Source organism: Miniopterus natalensis, chromosome 1, assembly GCF_054644295.1.
Source record: "Miniopterus natalensis isolate mMinNat1 chromosome 1, mMinNat1.hap1, whole genome shotgun sequence".
NCBI classification, from domain to species: Eukaryota; Metazoa; Chordata; class Mammalia; order Chiroptera; family Miniopteridae; genus Miniopterus; species Miniopterus natalensis.
In genome coordinates, this window is record NC_142081.1 from 187,572,529 (window position 1) to 187,594,142 (window position 21,614).

General features: G+C 37.2%; 1 protein-coding gene and 1 pseudogene across 2 annotated transcripts in view; one reads left to right on the forward strand and one right to left on the reverse strand.

The window, feature by feature from the left end:
- RBPJ (recombination signal binding protein for immunoglobulin kappa J region) overlaps positions 1–21,614 on the reverse strand; it is an 84,497-nt gene that overhangs the window by 44,516 nt on the left and 18,367 nt on the right. The window contains exon 2 of one of the 2 annotated variants that reach the window (XM_016218223.2): positions 6,169–6,351. The exons of the other annotated variant lie outside the window; for it this stretch is intronic. Coding sequence (XP_016073709.1) covers positions 6,169–6,185 — 17 coding nt within the window. The 5' untranslated portion in view covers positions 6,186–6,351. The remainder of the gene's footprint in view (positions 1–6,168; positions 6,352–21,614) is intronic. 2 annotated transcript variants of the gene reach the window in all.
- Positions 12,768–13,635, forward strand: LOC107541227 (zinc finger CCHC-type and RNA-binding motif-containing protein 1 pseudogene; annotated as a pseudogene).

A 21,614-nucleotide genomic window follows, 5' to 3' on the forward strand; every position in this document is an offset into this window, starting at 1 on the left:
CGACGCTCTAACCACTGTGCCAAACTGGCTAGGGCAAAAATACCTCTTACTTAGATAATTAACTGCTTACAGTAACCTTTTAGGCGGCTGCCAGCAGTGATAACCTCATTATTTATAAAACTATTACAAGTTGGTTCAATACTTTGCTTTTTTTGTTGTTGCTATACATGCTGGTTCTCTCAATTATGTAGGTCCATAAATAAAGTCCCAGCTAACAGTGCTTGCTCAACAGACTGAACTAGCCACCATTATACCTTTCCAGAAAAAGTTACTCTTCAAAGAAATCAAAATCTTCATCAGTGGCTGAAACACCAAAACATCCCTCATCAATCCTTGGATTTCCCTCCTCCCTGGGACGTGACCATCTAGGAATAAGACTTCACAGCAACATAGGACAATGTCCTGAACATAAAAGGGCCATTTAAACATAATTAAAATGAAGCAGACATTCTACAATGATGCTTTCTTCAAAAGATCTGAATGAAAAGGGGGAAAATAAGAAAAATTTTACAAAAAAAAATCTTTTTATTGATTTCAGAGAGAGGGAGGGAGAGGGAGAGGGAGAGAGAGAGTAAAAACATCAATGATGAGTCATTGATCTGCTGCCTCCCGCACACCCCAGTTGGGGACTGAGCCCGCAACCTGGGCAAGTGCCCTGACCAGGAATTGAACCACAATCCCCTGGATCCTAGGTCAATGCTCAACCACTGAGCCACGCCTGGCTGGGCAGAAAAATTCTTATGTTTTAAATTACAGTGGTCTATGAGTGAGAAAGCGACAGAGCTGTAACAAATGACTTCTGGGGCACTCTCCCTCCCAGGAGCACGGCTGCGCCTTTCACTTCCCCCTCTTCTTCCTTCTCAGGTGTGCATCTCCTAAACTCTAAGGGTTCCTGGGAGACTTGCAACCAGGGGAGCAATTGGCAGAAGCAGCTCATCCTGGGCTAACCTAACCCCCTGAACTTGCTCCCAAGGCCCCCTTTCCTCTGACTCTCCAGTGAGCTGATCGCAGCTGCGCCTTGGTTCATTTCTTCCCTATAACATTTCTAAAGAGCCAAAGCAACCCCCACCTAGTTTCTCTCCTGTTGCTCCTTCAATCCTAAACCCTTTCTTGTTTCACTGTCCCCAGCTTTAATAAACATATACTCTCAAAATAAAAAACAACAAAGAAAGACTTCTCCCATTCCTGTTTTGCCAGCTGGAATTTTGGGTTAATTTCAGGCGGCGATTCCCACACATTTTTTTAGCCAGGCACTGTCTACCTGCAGAAGCCCTCTTGTGGGCTTTCCAGACTGCTACCCCAGCCACTCCACAGGAATGGACACTTATTTATTTGGACTCTGCTGGCCCTGCTTCACCACCTCCCACCCTTTTGCCTACAGCTCAAATAAATTCTTTCAGACCACTTCTTTCTTTCTCCTTCCCCTGGCAGTTTAGGCTCCATGTCCCAAGACCAGTCTTTTGGCTAGCATTTTTGCTCAATAAAACCCAAGATTTTTAAGTTTAACATATGAAAACCTGCATATACCAGTGCAGGTCTCCAGCAAGTTCACGCAGGCAATTTTTTATTCAAATGCTAATACAAGACCCATTATGAGTCAACCAAAAAAAAAAAAAAGTGTGTAATTGAGGGGAAGGAAGTTGGCGGATTGAAAATTGGCTCCAGTTGAGTCTACCTGCTCCAAGTCACCCTTGTTTAACATATACAGTACTAATGTGACTTAGTTTTTCCACAGGTATTTCAACAATAAAAGAGTTTTGATAAAGCTAAATTTCATGCACACTTAATTCATCTAGCTGCTTAGCTTAATCACCTTCATCCACCCATTGTCAAACACAAAAGTAGCACATTTTCAGTCTATATGTTGACATGAGAGTTGTTAAAGCAACACCTGAGTACTTGGAAACTGCCATTATTTTATTTGCACTTCCCTCTTCATCAGCTAACAAAGCCTCACTTGCTGAAATGTGTAAGAATCTGATAAGGTGTCCATAATGAAAGCTGTATTCCTTATTTAAGCAACAAGTTTGGCATTCTGAAGAAGAAATAAATGCACATTTTTCTGGTCACTTGCATACTCTCCTCATGATCCCCTAACAGTTCAACAATACAAGATAAACTGACTTCATTGTATTTTTCAAAAGGAAGAGGCCCCGATTTTCAGGACAGTTACTAATACAGTATATATATTCCACTTTTCAATTAGGTTCATACTTGAGATGGGATTCTAAAGTACTCTTCTATTTAGATATCCCAGATCTCACAGACCTGCAAAATGGTATTGTAATACTGCCAATTGCTCAAGATTTTAAAACTTTGTTAACTTCAGAACCTAAAAGACCTTTTTCAACTAGTCTCAAAAGCAGCTAATCTTCATTCTTACAGTGATTTTGATCTGTTTTTTAATAACCAAAAGTATACTGAAATCAGTGATGTCTAATATGGTAAGCTCCTTCTTCTAGTCCTCAATGTGTGGAGGCTGCTGCCTCAGCCACCTAAACTAGAATGCAGTGTGAGTTTCCTTCTAAACTATACCTTAGGAGGAAAAACCTACCAAAGAAAAAGACTGCAAGTTGCTCTTTTGCATGACGACAACCAAAGAAAAGGGACACAGTTTTGAAGAAACAAACACCACAAAGTAACAGCAGGAAACCCTGCAATCTCAACAGGACAAGTAGCATGAGGTAGAAAATGATGAAATTGGGAAGAAACCTGACTGAAATAATGATGAAAAGCCAAGCAATGCTACTGATATGAGTAGGAAGAACTGGATACTCTGAAGTAGACTAGGTTGGGTAAGGATGGGGGATTTGGGGAAACAAATAGAAAAAAGGACTTCAAGTCTTCCTTTCTCTGAATGCACAGGCTCTTGTTCTCTGCCTCCACCAATAAATAGCAGCATATGCCTGTACACACCAGTTCAAAGACAAGCACCACCAGCAAGGCAGTGGACCCACTGGCTGGGAGTTACTCTACTCCACCTTCTGTAATTTCAAAGCATGATTTCTAAGTTTGGTATATTGTATCCAGTTCACAGCAAGAACTATGTATATTTGACTCAATTTCAAGAACTTGCAGAGAAAGATGAATTGTGCTTATTATCTTTTGGCCTTTTATTCTGGCAAAGATTTCTTCCACTTTCAACTCACAAGTGTAGAAAGGTAATGTAGAATCTCCACTATTAAGAAACAATTTACCAGAAATCTTTATTCTCTTTTCTAGCAAGGAAGAAACTGTACTTTAGACACAATCTTAAAACATACATATCACTATATTTGAGAAAACAGCTTTGGTTAATGCCACTCAAAAACCAATGCTATGATGTCCTGTTCTCCACTCCTCCGATCATCTCTTGGAACACCCTTCACCATTTCAACGAGGAGGAGGTAGGGGGAATCCTTGAAGGTGATGGACAGACTAGACCCAAACCACAGGCTGGGGTCTATCCCGGCCACTTCTTCAGCACGGTGACACAACATAAAACAAATACTTCTGAGGGACATCTATGACTACGGGAGGCATACTTAATGGAACTAAAATGATCCAATCAATACGCATATAAATGTGTATATATTTTGTTTATCTCAGCATTTTTTAAATTGAATCAAGTTTTTTTTTTAAAGTACTGTTTTCTATATTCAGTGCACTCTGATATTTCATTTTCTATTCTAACACATCTTACTGTTGGTTATAACTCATTAAATCGATTTCTTGACTCACTAATGAATGGGCTACAACCTGCAACTTGAAAATCACAGCTTGAGAAGATGCGCAAGTCAATCATCTTCTTTCACTGATGAGAAAAAGCCCAAAAAACTGAAAACGTCAGTTGAATAGTGACTGTTTATTTACTTCTAGGAAGATCACAGGAGAAAGTATAAGACTCAAGAAATACAAAAAAATGTAATAGTACTCCACCCCCCCACCCCCCAAAAGAGGTTCCTGTTCTGGCATTTAATAATCATCACCGTTGTTAATCACTGGCTTCCAACACACACAACCCTACACTAAGTATATATAATTTATATACATAAAATGCAACATATAAATTATATACTTTATTTTTAATATATAAATTTATATTTTTTTCCCCAGGTCATTCTGACAGCCTTTCAAAATAACAAAGTAAGTCTGGGCCATGTGGCTCAGTTGGATGAAGCATCACCCAATACACCAATAGGCTGTGGTTTCAATTCCGAATCAGGGCACATACCCAGGTTTCGGGTTCAATCCCCTGCTGGGGCGCATACAGAGGCAACTGATAGGTTTCTCACATTGACGTTTCCCCTCTCCCTCTCTCTCTTTAAAAAAATCAATAAACAGCCCGGCCGGGCGTGGCTCAGCAGTTGAGCATCGACCTACGATACAGGTGATCAGGGTTCGATTTCCGGTCAGGGCACATGCCCGGGTTGTGGGCTCGATCAATGACTCTCTCATCATTGATGTTTCTGTCTCTCTCTCTTCCTCTCCTTTCCTCTCTCTGAAATCAATAAAGATATATTAAAAAAAAAAAAATCAATAAACATATCCTCGGATGAGGATTTTAAAAACAATAACAGCCCTGGTTGGGTGGCTCAGTTGGGGGGACCATTGTCCTGAACACCGAAAGGTTGCGGGTTTGATCCCCAGTCAGCAATCAATCAATGTTTCTCTCTCACACGGATGTCTCTCTCTCTCTCTCAAAAAAAAAAAAAATCAATGGAAACATGCCCTTGGGTGAGGATTGAAAACAATAATAACAACAACAACAAAGTGTTGGATGTGAAACAGGTCAGTTGGCCCCAGAGCCTAAGCTCTTCACCATTAAGTTACAATAAACTCTTCCTAAAAGAACAGGCGTTCCCAACTCTAGCTGTACATCAAAAATCCACTGTGGAGTTAAAACAAAACAAGCAAGTAATTAAGTGCTACACCAAAAAGAGATTTTTAAAGTTGAATTAGCAAATATTATAGAGAAATATATTTTGTAAACAATGTATCAAATATCATAATTATGTCAGAAAAGGTCTTTTTGAACAGTACATACTGTGTACCGTCAGACATACAACGCCTGCTTCAAATGAATGACTGCCTTGGTTAATAAGCAGCTGACTTTACCCTGAAACTTGATTAGATCACTCATTATGAACTAGAATTTAATATAAAGCAGTTTTATCTTAGATTTAATAACTAAATTCCATTCAGAATTTAACTGATGACATGTCAAAAGGATCTTAACATAAGATAGCCTGACTGATAAAGATTACAGACTCCACTAGTGCATTCTATTCAACTTATCTATTCATGATTTAAACCTCGGTCTTCCCAACATATTTTCTTTCCTTCATTACCTAAATATAAAGAATGCTGAACCTGACGTAACAATGAATTTAGCATCCTCCCTGGGTTGATTCACTTCTCCCACTGTTAAGAAATCATTTCGTACCAAGCACACAGTACAAAATTAGGAGGTTTGCAAGGGTTCAAATAATTAAGAAATGGTTTTGTCTACATCACTCAAATAAAATATTATGAACATAAAAACCTAAAAGATTTGTGATGGTTAAGTGGGGAATACAAAACCTAGAATTACCACTACTAGCAACCACAAATAACAGCAGGACTACACACCACAAACACATGAATGATTAACTGTATACATACAATCCCACTATTAATAATTACTCATTTCCCTCTCAGTAAAAAATTCTTTATAAAAGACAAAGCAAGCACAAACTATAAATGGTCCAAGTAAGGATCATTTTGATTGGTAAAATTAATACCTCAACTGAAGAATTTATCCAACTACTTCCTGTTCAGGCTACCATGAAACGACAGCACTGCAGAGAAACTAGTCTATGACAGAGACCAGACAGATAATTACAGACTAACACATAAATAATCCCTAAACTATTCGGTTGAAGAAATCACAGCTCATTACTATTAAAATCTAGGGGAAATATCTACACCAGTGCCTTCTCTAACCATATCTCAAAGGGGAAAAAAAATTCACTCAACAAGCTTGTGATATATGGCTTTTTCCTAATAAACATACTACTGCCCTAAGTCCATAACCCATCTGCAATCTAAATATTAAAATATCTTAAAATATGAGATAATTAACTATGGAATTATGAACATTCATTCTATCCATGACCTTGGGGTCACTGGGAGGTTTCTAAAGCATACCTTTTAATCCACGCCATGGCGCTTCAAGAACATGTTAAGGTAAGTCACAGCCTGGGACACTCCGATGCACCTCAAAACACCTCAGCCAGTGTATCTGTATCATTCTCTTTTCCTTTTGAGATCATAATGGTTCCGAAGAACTACAAGGCTTCCATTTGAATGATAGTCTCATAATTTCAATGACTTAAAAACAAAAACAAAAAATAAGGACTTAAATGTTGGTATGTTAAGCCACTAGTACACTGTGTTAACTGCTGCCATAACTAAGAAAAACAAAGCTGCTGCTACAATTATGTAACACTGTCGTTTTTCATGTGAACCCTAAATGAATTAGGAGTATGTGCTTAGCAATCAGAGTGACAGCCCTTGCTTTGTTGAGATCTACCAACACCCCACAAAAATCTCCAACCCAGCTGATTCTTTTATTTTCTTCTCAAGGAATGAAAAATAACCTAAAAGACAGGTAGATGCCAGGTATACCTCTGATTAACCAACTATTCTATTCTGTGTCGAATGACAGCTGGAAATCACCCACACCTGTATAAAAAGGAATTCACTAATAGACTGCAGGGATTCCTTCAAACAATGCCCCTCCTGGTGTTAATATTAGTGAATCATTTCAATCACATGGGAGTCATTAAATTAAAAAGAGCTCCTGTTTCCAAAGCTTATTTCTATGAAGAGCATGCGTATAAAATGAACATCTATGTGGCTGTCAAGTTTTACTGCTGCTTTCTGATTGTCTTGGTAGGTTCTTCCTCACCCCACTCACCCTTCTCATACAAATACATTAAAAACATTTCATTATTAAAATGATACAGTAAAAAGTGTATCACATTTTAAATCTAAGAATTCACTCTACTTTTGCTTCAAGTTTGGCATTCTATAGTTACAAGAATGAATGAATACTCAAGCTTTATAAAAGTAAAGCTAACAAACTATCAATAATACACACACATCCATGTTATGAACAATTAAAATTACTTTGGGATGACTGATCAGGAAATTTTTGATAAAAGCAAGCTCTAAAAGGGCTCCCAAGGAAAGAGGAAGCATGAGGTTCTGTTACCCCTGGCCTGTGGCCCAGCTCACAGGGAACAGAAGAGGGCTCAGGCCTCATGGGAGCTAAAAGGCACGTGGCAGGCATGTGCTAAGAAAGGAGAAAGTGAAACTACTTTATGTCCGAAAGGGTCGTCAAAGTGATGAAAACCTTTCGAGCCCGTCAGAAAAACTGCATGTTCCTGAAGATTTAGGTCTATTGTAGGTTGTGGAGAATGCAGGTTACAAAATGCAGGTCACTGCTCAGAAGGCTGACAATGGTGGCAGAGCTGCACCTGGATAAGAGCTACAAGAATGGGTGGGAAGAAACTAAGGAACAGACACGAGGGCCCTAGCCCAGTGAAGTCACTGCAGCCACAGCCATCTTTTTAAACTTATCATTTTACCACATTAGTGCAACACCCTGAGTTCCCACTGCAGCTTTAAATCACTTAATAGTCTGTATTATGTATACAACTTCCTGGAAGGACATCTACATAATTTCCTATATTCTCTGCCTCCAAATAAATGCACCCTACACACAACCATCAGGTTAATGTTCCTAAAGTGCAGTCTCAAATAAGAATGTTAACCACTGGGAAGTAAGGCAGTATATATGAACATTAGATAATAAGAATGAAAGCTTAGGTCTGACACACTTACTCATTACCTCATTTAATTTTCAGAACCCCTGTTTACAGAGAAAAAAACAGGTTCTCTGATCAAGTGACTGGACCCAAGAATATATGCAATAAAAGAACTAGGGCTTAAATCTAGAGCTCCCAGCCGGAATTACAGCACTTTTCTACTACGATACTGTGTGGAGCAGTGTTATGGGGAGGGCATGGTACTGAGGCTAAACTAACATTTCTTGACAACATGCCAAGTACCATGCTAAGCACTTGATGTTATTTTATTTTATCCTGATCTACCCCTCACAAGACTGACTAGTTGCCCCCTTTTACAGGTGAGTAGATTGAGGCACATTCTGAGAGATTTAAGTGATCTACTCAACATCAAATATCAGAGACTTGAAAGTAGTGGGAAAGTCGATCTCACATGTCCAACTCTAAAACCCACTCTCTCATGTTGCTATGCCAACCTATCTTCCAGAAACAATAAAAAAAAAAACAACCACCAACACTTAAGTTTATTTTTCAACCTGAATGATACAGCAATAATCTAACTTTATAAATGCTTCTTACTCAAAACCCAGTCAATACATATAAACAGATTTTTAGCTATGGTTTAGCAAGACTATACACACATTTACTAAAGCCAGTAAGAAGGATCAGAATTATATTTAATACTCAAATAAGAAACTTCATTTGATTCCTACAAATGAAATCCAGTATTTTCATTAAGTTATGTATTTGATCTTTTAAAGCTGACTTGGAATTCATAGTACTGCCAAATTTCCATCTTGGCCCTGTCCCATGGACTGCTACCAGTCTTAGCCTCATGGGAAGTGAAGTCATTTATTAGCTGAGGGAGGTGAGGCCATTCAGTCAAGCAGTAATAAAAAAGACCAGAAAAAGCAGATGGATAGCTCTCTACAATGCTTTATTTAAAACATGATTAAACTAAAAGAATAACCAAAAGCACTGAAAAAAATCCCCCAAATTGAGGACAGGAAACTCCTAAGCAACTTCAAGATTTGAATGGAAATCATGTGCTCATATTGCATTCCAAAACTAACTGAAGAAATGATCAACAGAATTACTATACCAATGTATTGTAACATGTTAGATGGATCAAAGAAGCCATTTTTTAAATTTCTGAAACACAGTATTGCAGAATTATATTCAAGGGTTGAAAGCTGTTACAGTAATAAAATTAACTGGCCATTTAACAGCATAACTATTCTGTATAACTCATTTTACAAGCATTAATGTCCAAACAGATAAAAGGTGATACAGAAATTTTCCAGCTTTTAAAATATACCTAGGTAGACTCACTCCAGAAGAAATTAAGTTTTGACAAGGGACGAACACAAAATTAATAAGGAAGTATGAAAAAATATAGGTTGCTGGATTTGGTTTGAATGGATAGCTGCATCCTTGCAGGGTCTTTCCTGATCCAGCTTCTGGTCTCCTCCTACCCATACAGATACAACAGATGTTCTCACCATACTGGACTTTGAATACATTTCTCAGAATATACCACGGTGTTTCCAGTCTCTGGACCTCTGCACATGTTATTTCAGGAGCAGTGGTTGAAACAGAATTTAACCTCGCATCATAATAATTAAAAGAATACTATAAATAATAAAATATAATATAAAAAGGATAAAAAATAAATAGGTGAGATTTGGAGTAAAAAAACAAAAATTATTAATGTTCAGTGCCTACAATGTATTACATACTACATGCTGAGCCAAGCTGGTGTTTTTACATAAATCTCATAGACTTATTGTAAGAGATTTTTGAGAAGAAAAATACTAAAATTGAGTTGATGCACTCTTTAAATTAGATGCTAAAATTTAGGGGATGTGTTCTACTACAGATACTTGAATTTTAAACAAGTTTTGTCAACTAACTTGGAAACAGTCTTATTATATAATGACAGAAAATTAACCGTTGCTACTATCAAAAGTATGAAAATGACATTCTAGGAATTTCAATTCTAAACTAGTTTTGCCAATGCTAATAAGGATTTCAAATATAAAGCTAAACCTGGTTTTGAATAATTTTCAAAGAACCTTTCCAGGAATCATAAACTGCTCTAATTCCCATCTCTATAGTAAAACTGTAATTCTTTTCCAATTAAACTCTGGAGCAAGGGGATGTCAAGCATCTATAGCTAAGAGGCTGAACTCAGGATCAATGAGACTCAGTAACTAAAAAACACTTGTAATCTAGCAATTCTAAAATATGAAACATTCAGCTAATTTTACTTTGGGGAACTCTCAACTGCAGAAGCTCTTTTCTTAAAATGCATATCCTAATTTTCAGTAACACTGAAAAAACTTCTATCAAAGTGCCTGCTCTTAAAGTAGCCAACACCCAGGGTTGAATGGGGATATGCCTGCATTTTTTGTTAGAATTCTAGATGGCACAGCATGGACAGGTATAATTTAGATATAAATGCACACGTGCGCGCGTGTGCACACACACACACACATCCTTTTTCAAATGGATTAGTGTACGTGCTTGGAGACCAAAGCTAGGAGGGTGGGACAGCAGAGAGGAGACAGAAGAACAGTAGTCCCAAAGTGCTGATTAGGGGAGAAAAAGTAATAATAAAGTAAATCTGCCCATAAGCACGATGATGCATTTATTCCAAACAAGCAAATCAACAGAAGCTTCTTTCCTTTCTAGAATTTGAGGAAACTAAAAAAATGCTAAAGAGCATAAATCAAATTTACCTCTACTTTCTTTGTACTTTTTACATGTATATTTATAAAAATGTTTATGGGTGAATTGAGTTTCTCCCTATCATTTTCTCCTTTTGCTTAGGTCTCTTTTAGTTTAAAATAAAATGTGAATTTTGGTGGCTTAATAGATTATGTGGCATGAGTGATAAAAACTGTGCTAATCAAGTTGTGAACTTGGAGTCAGGAGTCATAGGTTAGAAACTTACTTGGATATATAACTTCTGACCAGTCACAACTTATCTGTAGATGATACCAGTACAAAACTGCAGTTGTAAAGCTTAAATAATGCTGAGCTGTGAAAACACGCCCGCCAGAGTAGGCATAAACATTTATTGACTTTGAAGGCAAAATCTGGTGGTGTTACTGCTAAAGCCACTACTCTAAAATCAAAATAAAACATTTTCCTAGGAAGGGTTTAATGTAATGCTCAAGTTTAATGTAATACTGTAAGTCTAAAAATTTTTTCACACTCATTTATTCCAATTGTGTGGGTGATCAAGTCTGTGGCTCTAAGAAATGCCTTCAAGCACTCTCTCCTTTCTTTTGACAAATTCACTAGTTCAACAAACACTTGAACATCTACAATGTGTCAGTCCTTTTTTTAAAGCACTGAGGATAACACCTCAGTGTATAAATCAGACCAAAATCCTTAGCAGCATGATTTGCATTGTAATTAGAAGGTGGTAAATGCTATGAAGAGAAACGTAAGGAAAAGATAAGGAAGACGGGATGAGGTGCAATTTTATTAAGATTTTTTTTTTTTAAGAGAGAGAGAAAGGGAGGGGGGAGAGAGAGAAACAGTGATATGTGAATGAAACATCCATTGGCTCCTCCTCCATGCCCCCTACTGGGAATTGAGCCCACAATCGGGGCATGTGCCCAGACCAGGAATGTAACCGGCCACCTTCCAGGGCTCTGGATGACACCCAACTGGCCAAGCCACACCAGCCAGGGCTGAGGTGCAATTTTAAATAAGCCCTCGCTGAGGTAACAGTTGAGCAAAGACCTGAGGGAGAAAGGAGGATTCCATACGAATGGAATACATGGCAAGTCCAAGGGCCCTGAAGCACGGTGTCTCAGCAAGAGATCAGCGTGGAGGCGTTAGATGAGAGGCTGAGGTTGAGTTTGTGAGCACAGGTGGGAGTGTGCACACATGTTCTTGGGGATACCACATATCATGAAGGTCTTGAGCTTTTTACTCCCAATTTTGAGTTGAGGGAGATCAAGAGCTAAGCAAGGAAGATCAGCATGAGTCTGGCTGCTGAGTGAAGACAGAGCCGGTGAGGCGTAAGGGGAGCAGCAGTCTATTGTGACCAGGCAGGTTAAAGATGAGTGTCTTACACCAGGGTGAAAGCAGTGGAAGTGTCACAGGTGATGAACCTGTGAACATATTTTAAAGACAAAACTAACACCACCTGCTCACACACTGGATCATGGAATTGAAGGGAAAAAAGGAAGAACACAATGGTGAGTCCAGGCTTCTGGCCGAAGCAACCTAAAGCATGGAGTTTGAGATGGGGAAGACTTCAGACTTAAAGAGGGGGGTTTCAGTAGTTGGGTTTAGACATAATAGCTGAATATGCTTAGATAATCTAACAGTTTATCAGAACTTTCTGCAAAGGGTACAAGATGTGACAAGTTAGTCTAGTTCTTGCTTGCAGCTGGATTTTTTAAAGAACCGACAAGGTAAAAGTATTATGTATTAAACAAGTAGTTTAATAATCTTAGTATTTTAATTATGCATCCTCTGCGATACGCACTTGTGACTGTTATAATATGGTAAAAATATTAAGAAAATTTCTAATTACAGAAACTAATTTAAGGGAGACATCCATATTCAAACATTGTAGAGGTAAAACAATAAAGGCAATTTTAGCTAATAACCTATTATTGATGCTCTCCAGCCACCAAAATGCGTCTCAAACCCAAAGCTTAGAAATAATAAATTTAACACACATTTATGAAGTGCATCTCATTTAAATACCAACTACCTTCTAGTAGCTTATCTTTTACAATGAGGCTGAAAGAAATTAAGCTAAAGAACTATCCTTTAGTCATCCTAGAAAGAACTAGTTTAAGAGTCTCTAGGCGGGAAAGGCTTTACGACCGTTACCTTCTCATCTGCTGGCTTGACCCTTCCCAGTACCCGCGATGCCAAGGCCACTGCGAGGGGCGGAGAATTGTCAGGGTTGAGCCCCCACTGAGCCGAGGGCTCACACTCTTCAGATCTCCCGGGCTCGCCCTACCTGAAGAAATGAGTGGTGGATTGGCCCCAAGTAAAAGCACAGTGTATGTATCCAACTTGCCCTTTTCCCTGACCAACAATGACTTGTACCGGATATTTTCCAAGTATGGCAAAGTTGTAAAGGTTACTATAATGAAAGATAAAGATACCAGGAAGAGTAAAGATGTTGCATTTATTTTATTTTTGGATAAGACTCTGCACAAAACTGTACCAGGTCAATAAACAACAAACAGTTGTTTGGTAGTGTCATAAAAGCAAGCATTGCTACTGATAATGGAAGAGCAGCTGAATTCATCCGAAGACAAAACTACTTTGATAAATCTAAGTGTTATGAATGTGGGGAAAGTGGACACTTAAGTTATGCCTGTCCTAAAAATATGCTTGGAGAACATGAACCTCCAAAGAAGAAAGAGAAGAAGAAAAAAAAGAAAATTCCTGAACCAGAGAAGAAATTGAAGAAATAGAAGAAAGTGAAGATGAAGGGGAGGATCCTGCTCTTGACAGCCTCATTCAGGCCATAGCTTTCCAGCAAGCCAAAATTGAGGAAGAACAAAAAAATGGAAACCCAGTTCAGGGGGTCCCTCAACATCTGATGATTCAAGACGCCCAAGGATAAAGAAAAGGACATATTTCAGTGATAAGGAAGAACTTAGTGATTAAAATTATACTTACTATGTAAATATCATTAAATTTTTTTGAAATCTTAGAGTATCAAGTTCAGTTGGGACTAAAGATTGCTTTTAGAATTTGAGTATAAAAATACTTAATACCAAATAATTAATTAATAATACCAAATAATTTTTTAAAATGTATTGTTGAAAGTATTACAGATGTCCCTTTTTTTTTTCCTCGACTGACCCACTCCTCCCAGCTCCAGTCCCCTCCCTAGGCCTTCACTCTTAACCACACTATTGTCTGTGTCCATGGGTTGTGCCTATATGCATATAAGTTCTTTGGTTAATCTCTTCCCGCGCCCCCTCCCCCGCTTCCATCTGAGATTAGTCAGTCTGTTGCATGCTTCCTTGACTCTGGATCTATTTTGTTTGTCAGTTTCTTTTGTTCACTGCATTCCACGTGTAAGTGAGATCATGTAATATTTGTCTTTCTATGACTGATTTATTTCACTTAGCATAATGATCTCCAGGTCCCTCTATGTTGTCTCAAAGGGTAATAGTTCCTTCTTTTTCACAGCTGCATAGTATTCCATGGTGTAGATGTCCCACAGCTTTTTTTATCCACTCATCTACTGATGGGCACTTGGCTGTTTCCATATCTTGGCTTTTGTAAATTGCACTGCTATGAACATAGGGGTGCATATATTTTTTCTGATTGGTGTTTCAGGCTTCTTAGGACATATTCCCAGAAGTGGGATCACTGGATCAAATGGCAGTTCCATTTTTAATTTTTTGAGGAAACTGTTTTCCATGGTGGTTGCAGCAGCCTGCACTACCACCAGCAGTTCCTTTTTCTCCACATCCTCACCAGCACTTGTTTGTTGATTTATTGATCACCGGTGTGAGGTGGTACATCACTGTCGTTTTAATTTGCATCTCTCTGATGCAAATTAACCACTGAGCCAGCAAGAGGTCAAACAATGATATCTCTCTCACATTGTTGTTGCTCTCTCTCCTCGCCTCCCTTCCACTCTCTCTGAAAATCAATGGAAAAAATATCCTCAGGTGAGGATTAACAACAAGAAAGATTTGTTTGAGAGTTCATTATAAATTTTACTCGTCTTGATTGGTTTACATGAGGACTTTTAAAATAAATTTCATCTGCAAAACAAAAGCTTCATAAAGACTTGAAAAAGTTGAATGATTTATTGTTATTAAATATTAATAAAATTTCAAGAGAATTTTGTTTGTTTTTTAAAAAAAAGAGTCTCTAGGAAATTCTTTTGATATGTTGTTTTCTATTACCATTCTTCATTTATATGTTGTATTCTCTTCATGCTTTTCAATTTTCCAATGCCAACTATTATGAAAGCTTGATATAGAGCAATTTGTGTGGGTATATGTTTTAATAGGAAAGGAACATGAAGGAAAATTTTATGTTAATGAATTCCAAAACTTAGCACATTTCCCTGAGGTGAAACTGTGTTAAAATGTATTAACAGAAATCACAATTTCAGGCTATAGGCCTACAAGTACAACTCTGATCAAATAGAAATGGACTACAGAGAACTTGGAAAGAGAATCTGTATTTTCTAGAGAGTAATGAATACAAAGAGAAAGGAACTGCCCTGATACACTTACTCTCACCCAGCTATTCTTATTTTACCCTAAATTATAAAGTCACTGCCACAAAATCATCAAGATTTTGGAGATAGTTTCACAATTAACAGGTAAGACCTACTTGATAGCAACTCAATCATTCCTATTTTATGATACCCATATTGCTTAAGTTATTTCATCAGATGCAGGGGCTGTTTTATTTCATCTATCTAATAATTCAAATTCTTTCCAAACAATTCTTCAGTCAACTAGCCTAGAACATGTATTATAACACAACTGCTCTGGGCATTTCAAAGTGTACATAGTTTTGTATGTATTACTTAACCCTCACAATAATCCAATGATTACATTAAGAACTCCAGGTCTTCTAAATCCAGTTAACTTTGTACTATACCTTTAACCATATGGTAATATTATGATAATACTTTGCTTATCCTACCACAAATAGGATAAGCATTTTAGGTCATTTTACCAAAAGCCATGATATTTTTGAGTTGTGCAAAGTAAGATCTTCTGTAATCATTGTGACAACAAACAGATGTATATAAAGAATGCAGTGTTTTTGAACAATTTTACAAACTCGACTTTATTGTATTCACTCTCCAATAACTAAAAACAAACAAGAACATCCCCTAAAAAACAAACAAAAGCATCAGTAAATGGATGGACTTTTTAAATGTGGTATATGCATACAATGAAATGCTATTCTGCTATAAAAAGGAAATTCTGACATGCTATACCATGAATGAACCTTGAAGACATTATGCTAAGTGAAATAAGCCAGTCACATAAAAACAAATACTGTATGGCTCAACTTATATGATGTAGCTAGAGCAGTCAAATTCAGAGGCAGAAAGTAGAGTTGTGATCACCAAGGGTTTATAATAAGGGAAGATGGAATTATTGTTTAATAGGTTCAGAGTTTCAGTTTAGGAAGACAGAAGATGTTCTGGAGATGGATGGTGGTGATGGTTGTACTTAATACTACTGAACTGTACAGTTAAAATGGTTTAAATAAAATTGGCAGTTATAAAATAGTTATGGGATATAAAGTTCAACAGAGGGAATATAGTGAATATTGTGATAACTATGTATGGTGCCAGGTGATATAGACTGGGGGGGGGCAGCTCACTTCATAGTTATATAAATGTCTAACCAGTATGCTGTACATCTGAAACTAATATAATGTCAACTGCAACTGAAAAAATTTCAAAAATAAATTTTAAAATGGTTAAAATAGCAAATTTTACGTTACCACAATAAAAAAAACTGAACATACTTTGTGGAAATACATCAACAATGGATAGTAACTTATTTTCTTCCTTATATTTTAGTAAATTTTTTCCTTATTTTACCCCAAACCTATTTCTCATTCTATCTTCATAAAAGGCACCACCTATCCACTAAATAGCCACAACATTCAATCATTTCCCTTCTCATTCTAAGCCACCAAGTCTCACGGATTTTATCTCTGTATCACTGCTTGAATCTGACTTCCTTTCATTTCTAATGCCAACACCTTCAAAACAGCAGATGATCATTGTAACAGCCTCACAGCCAACCTCCCATCCTCAAAATCTAGCCTTCACAGTTCTTGATCTTGAAATAAAGCTTGTGTATAAAACCTTTCAAAAAGCCTCCATTGTCTATTCAAGCTTAAAGTTCTGAACAACACATTAAAAAATACTTTATCTAGTCCAACCTATCTTCCTGAACTCATCTTCCACAAGCCGCTCTTGCGTTCTATACTCTGTACCAGATTCTTTACTCTCTCTTTCCTCACCTGCCTCCATGCTTTTCCTATTGAAATCTATTCATTAACTCTCATACTGCTATAAATATGGATATGTTAATACAAGCTTTTGGAGAGCACTTGGCAGCATCTATCAAAACTATAAATGTACATATCTTTGCAACCAGCAATTCCACTTCTAAGTATATGTCCTATAAAAATACTCCTGCACATAAGGTACACAAAGATATTTACTACAGTGTTGTTCCTAAAAGAGAAGTACATCTAGTTGTATGCCAAATGGGAACTAAATTCTGCTACCCCTATATTACGGATATGGAATACTATACAGATTTAAAGACAGAAATAATCCTAAATGCATGCTAAAAAAAAGAATTCAAGGATTATTAAATTTTAAAAGTAAACATAATACATAATATACAAATACAATAATATAAGTCCATCTGCTCTGAAAAAAACCCCAAACTACATTTACGTACTTTTATGTATATTTAAGTACGTGGAAAATTGTCTGGAATACATCCAAATTTTTAACAGTGGTTACCTTTGGGGAAGGGAGTAGAACTGGGGGTTTCTAAAACTATAATAATAAAGATATAGATATATATTCCTGTATTGTGTAAAATTTCCAATGTGTTACAAACAGGCAGGAAGAGTGGACACATAGACAAGAAGACAGACAGACAATCTCACTCCTGACCTATTTGGCATGATCTACTCCCTACTCCATTCAGCCAGAACTGAATGGAGGTGGCCACACAGAGCAGAAGTGCACGTAGCCTATCCTGGCACAGGTTTATCTTGGCCCAGGCTCCCTAGGGCTCTCACAGCCGTCAGTACCACACTCCTCAGGGCCAGCTCCAGCAGAGCTGAGAAAGCCACATTCTTACTTGGTCACTGCTCAGGCTTACCTGTCTACTGACTTTTGTTTTCTTCCATTTAAAGGAATGTTTACAAACACTGGGCACTGCTGGTTTCTGAATAAACTTATGTTTCCAACAAGAACCACATCTGGCTTGGGAATAGCAGAGGACGGAGTCAGTACTCAGGTATTCCTGATAAAATCTCCTGCCTCCAGATTTCCAGAACTCACCTTTTCTAGTCTAATTCAAAAGTATAAAAATAAGAAGAGGAAGAAACCCTTCATGAATCCTTCACTGAAACCCCCAGTGTGCATTCATCATTCCTTTTTCTGTACCTCAATGTTCCTTTGAGAAATATCTCTATTACAGGAGCCTGTGTGTTCTTCCTTACATTATAGTTAATTATGAGCACAGCTGGATTCCCCACTAAGGCACAAACTACCGACAACCAAACTGTCTTAACTCATCTTTTATAAAAACATAAGGTGTTCAAAGTTCTTGACTGTAACAGGTTTTCAAGAAATGAATCCTGAATAGAATTTGTTGAAAACAGTTCAGTGCACAATAGCAGACAGTTCACAGGTGGGATGTATCTAACTTCCCAATAAAAATGTCAACAGGTAATATCAAACCAAATAAGAAGGATCAATAAAATGGTTTAAATGGAATTCCATTTCAACTTATTTGGTTAAATGAAAGCTTTGAGTTAAGAAGACAGAATAAACCTCAAAAACCAAGACATGTCACAGGCAAAAGAGTAAAAGTATAAAACCTTTAATGGCATTTAAATAGGAAAATGTTCATCTCTACTGTAACCTAAGGAGAAAAACCTTTATATCCACTTTACATCATGAGTCTAAATGCAATTACGGCTTCTGCAAATTCTGATTATTTGATCAGTTTCCTGTGTAAATTTTTGCCAAATAATAAAAATGCAAATATCATTTACCACATTCTGTGTATGTGATCCTTGTGACCCATATTTGATGTCAAGAACAAAATCCTACCTTCTTGTAAATATTTTATATTAAATAAAATTGGTAAGAATGTAAAAATTATTTTAAAATGTTAAACTTCCTGGACAATGTTTTTTGGTAGTGGTTTATGTTATGTCATGCTCTGAAGAATATTGTGAATTATGACAACTGCAAGTAAGAACTAACATTTATTAGTAAGCTCAGTGTGTCAAGAAGATTATCTAGTATCACCTCACTTATTTACTACCAACTCCATGGGTAGGTACAGTAGTTAATATTCTATTTTATAGATACATAAACTGAAGCTTAAAGAAGTCAAGTAACTTGCAGAAAGTGACATTTAAGTGACAGAGACAGAATTCAAATGCTAGTCTTTCTGATTCCAAAACTAGTACCTGCCACTCACCCTATGCATTTAACAAATCAAATAAAAACAAAAATGAAATCTGTTCTGCTACAAGGTGTTTCTTTCTTATGAGTTACTTCTTAAGAAACTAGAAATAGAAATAGAATGATGCTGGTGTAAAAGTAAGTCACACTGCTTCATGCATGGTTTTTCCTAGCATATTGTTTTGACGTGATTTGGAACAAGCTTCTGTAGAATTAAAGATAAAACCTTAGCAAAAGATGAATATTTTAAGGGGAGGGAAAACGTGAAAATCTACAAAAAAACCTTTTTCTTCTCGTAGGTAGTAGTTCATTTGGTGGCTTCAGGAATTGTTACTCTTTCAACTGGGTTAACCTTTAACAAAGCTGCCTGTAGAGATGAAACAGCTGAAAAAAATAAAATAAAAAATTCCCCCTGAATTAAAAACAATGGATTAGTGAAGATTACACACTGGCTTAGATTTTTAATTTTAATAAACATAGTCCCTTAGAAGCAATGCCCTTCTGGAACCTACAACTAGAAGGAGGAGGCTAGAACCCAGGTTAAAGTTTAAGAATCCAAAGGTTGACGGTAATACAAACTACAAATGCTAGTCCTTTGTTTTTTAGCAGAATTGGTTACTGTTTTCCTGTATGCATCAAAACAATCCCTATGAACCTTCAGTACATATGGACTAAATAAAACACCAGGATAGTTTTTTGTTTGGTTTTGCTTTCAGTTTTTAAAAGATGTGAGATAAACTCCAATCCTACAGAGAAAACAATGAATTTGTGTTAAAACCCTACCATTAGGACAAAAATGTGGAAGTGGAGAATACTACTTTGAATTTAAAACAGCTTAGACGATTTTTTTGTTGATCTTTAAACAAAGATCAGTGTCAACTCAATGTGATCCCAGACAAAGCAGACATGGGAGAAACACACCCATTAAAGCAGCTCTTTGGGTACACCCTTTTTTAGCATCACTACTAGATGAGCTAACACGACAGAGTGACCCTACTGAGTAATCTACTGTATAAACTAAGGCACTGGTTCCTATCCAGCGTGCATATATTTCCAAATACACAAACACACTATCAAAACAGAAAGCTCATATAGAAAGATAACTGTAGCCTGTAAGCAGCTACTTTGATAGATACAGTTGCCCTGAATTAATTGTTCATAACATAAGCATTCTTGAAAGAGTTCTTTCAAGTGATGCCTGGAGACCTAAGTATGTGGTTAAATGGGTTCTGGTACCCATTTCAGTGTGGGAAGGGAGTTTCCCACATCAACAAGCAGCAATTCTCTGGACACTGGTAAGGTATCGTACAATTCAATGCAATTCTGCCACAATCTATCCAGAGACAGTCAGGTCCTACAGATTAAGGGTTCCATCCTACAAGACTTCTCTCCCCTTTCAGATGCCTGTCGAAAGCCCAGGTGCTTTCGATAAACCAGCTATAGACTGGAGGTTCCCATGACCCTCTCCTTGGGTTCAATTAACTTGCTAAAACAGCTCAAAGAACTCGGGGAAACAGTTTACTTATTAAATTACTGTTTTATTATAAAAGGACATAACTCAGGAACAGCCAAATAGAAGAAGCTTCCAAGCCCTCTCCAGGCGTCCCACTCTCCCTTCTCTTTCACGTGTTCACTAACCTAGGAGCTCCCTGAACTCGTCATCTGAGTTTTTATGGAGGCTTCATTGTAAGTGATTAAATCATTGGTCACTGGCCATTGATTCAACATACAGCCTGCTCCCTGGAGGTTGGGAGGTAGGACTGAAAATTCCAACCCTCTAATAGCAAGGCCGCTGGCCCCACAGGCAACAAGCCCCCCTCCTTTGTCGTTTTCCAAAAGTAGCTTCATTAACCTAACAAAAAGCACCTTTTTTTTTTGCTGGGATGGCTTACAAAATTCCAAGGGTTTTAGGAGCAGTGAGCAAGGAATTGTGGACGAAGACCAAATATATGTGAGAGGAATACATTTTCAAACATATACTCCTCATAAATCACAGTATCACAGTGGTAAAAAAATTCTGTCTTCTTCCCATTAGTCTTAACATTGGACCTTTATGCCTCCCAAGTTTTGTTTCTATTTAAATAATCTCAGTACTTACATTCCTCACATGTCAGAGATTATGTATTAATCTGTACAGTATTATCACATTTATTGTTTAAATCTGCAAGGTTGGGAGAAAAGTTATGCATTTTAATAGAATAAAGCAAAAATTTTCAAGTAATTATTTAGGTAATCAAAATTAGTATAAAAACATTTTGGTTTACTACAGAAAAGTTCCCTTTCTTTATAATTACGTTCAGTTTGGGCAAATAAATTATTCTCCCCTAAATAGCACCAATTTAGAGTAAAATAGGTATTTGAAATCTTGTTTCTTACCAAGAGTTGACCTGCCTGACATTTTTAAATCTGTCACCATGCAAAATCCAGAAGCAATCCAAGCAAATTACTCGTTTGCAAACATCCTCATGTCCCAATCTCACACCCAAACCAGTTTCCCCTATCAAACGAGAGCAACCCTGCAATTACCATTGTTCAGGCCCAAACCCATGAAGTCACCTTCGACTCCTATC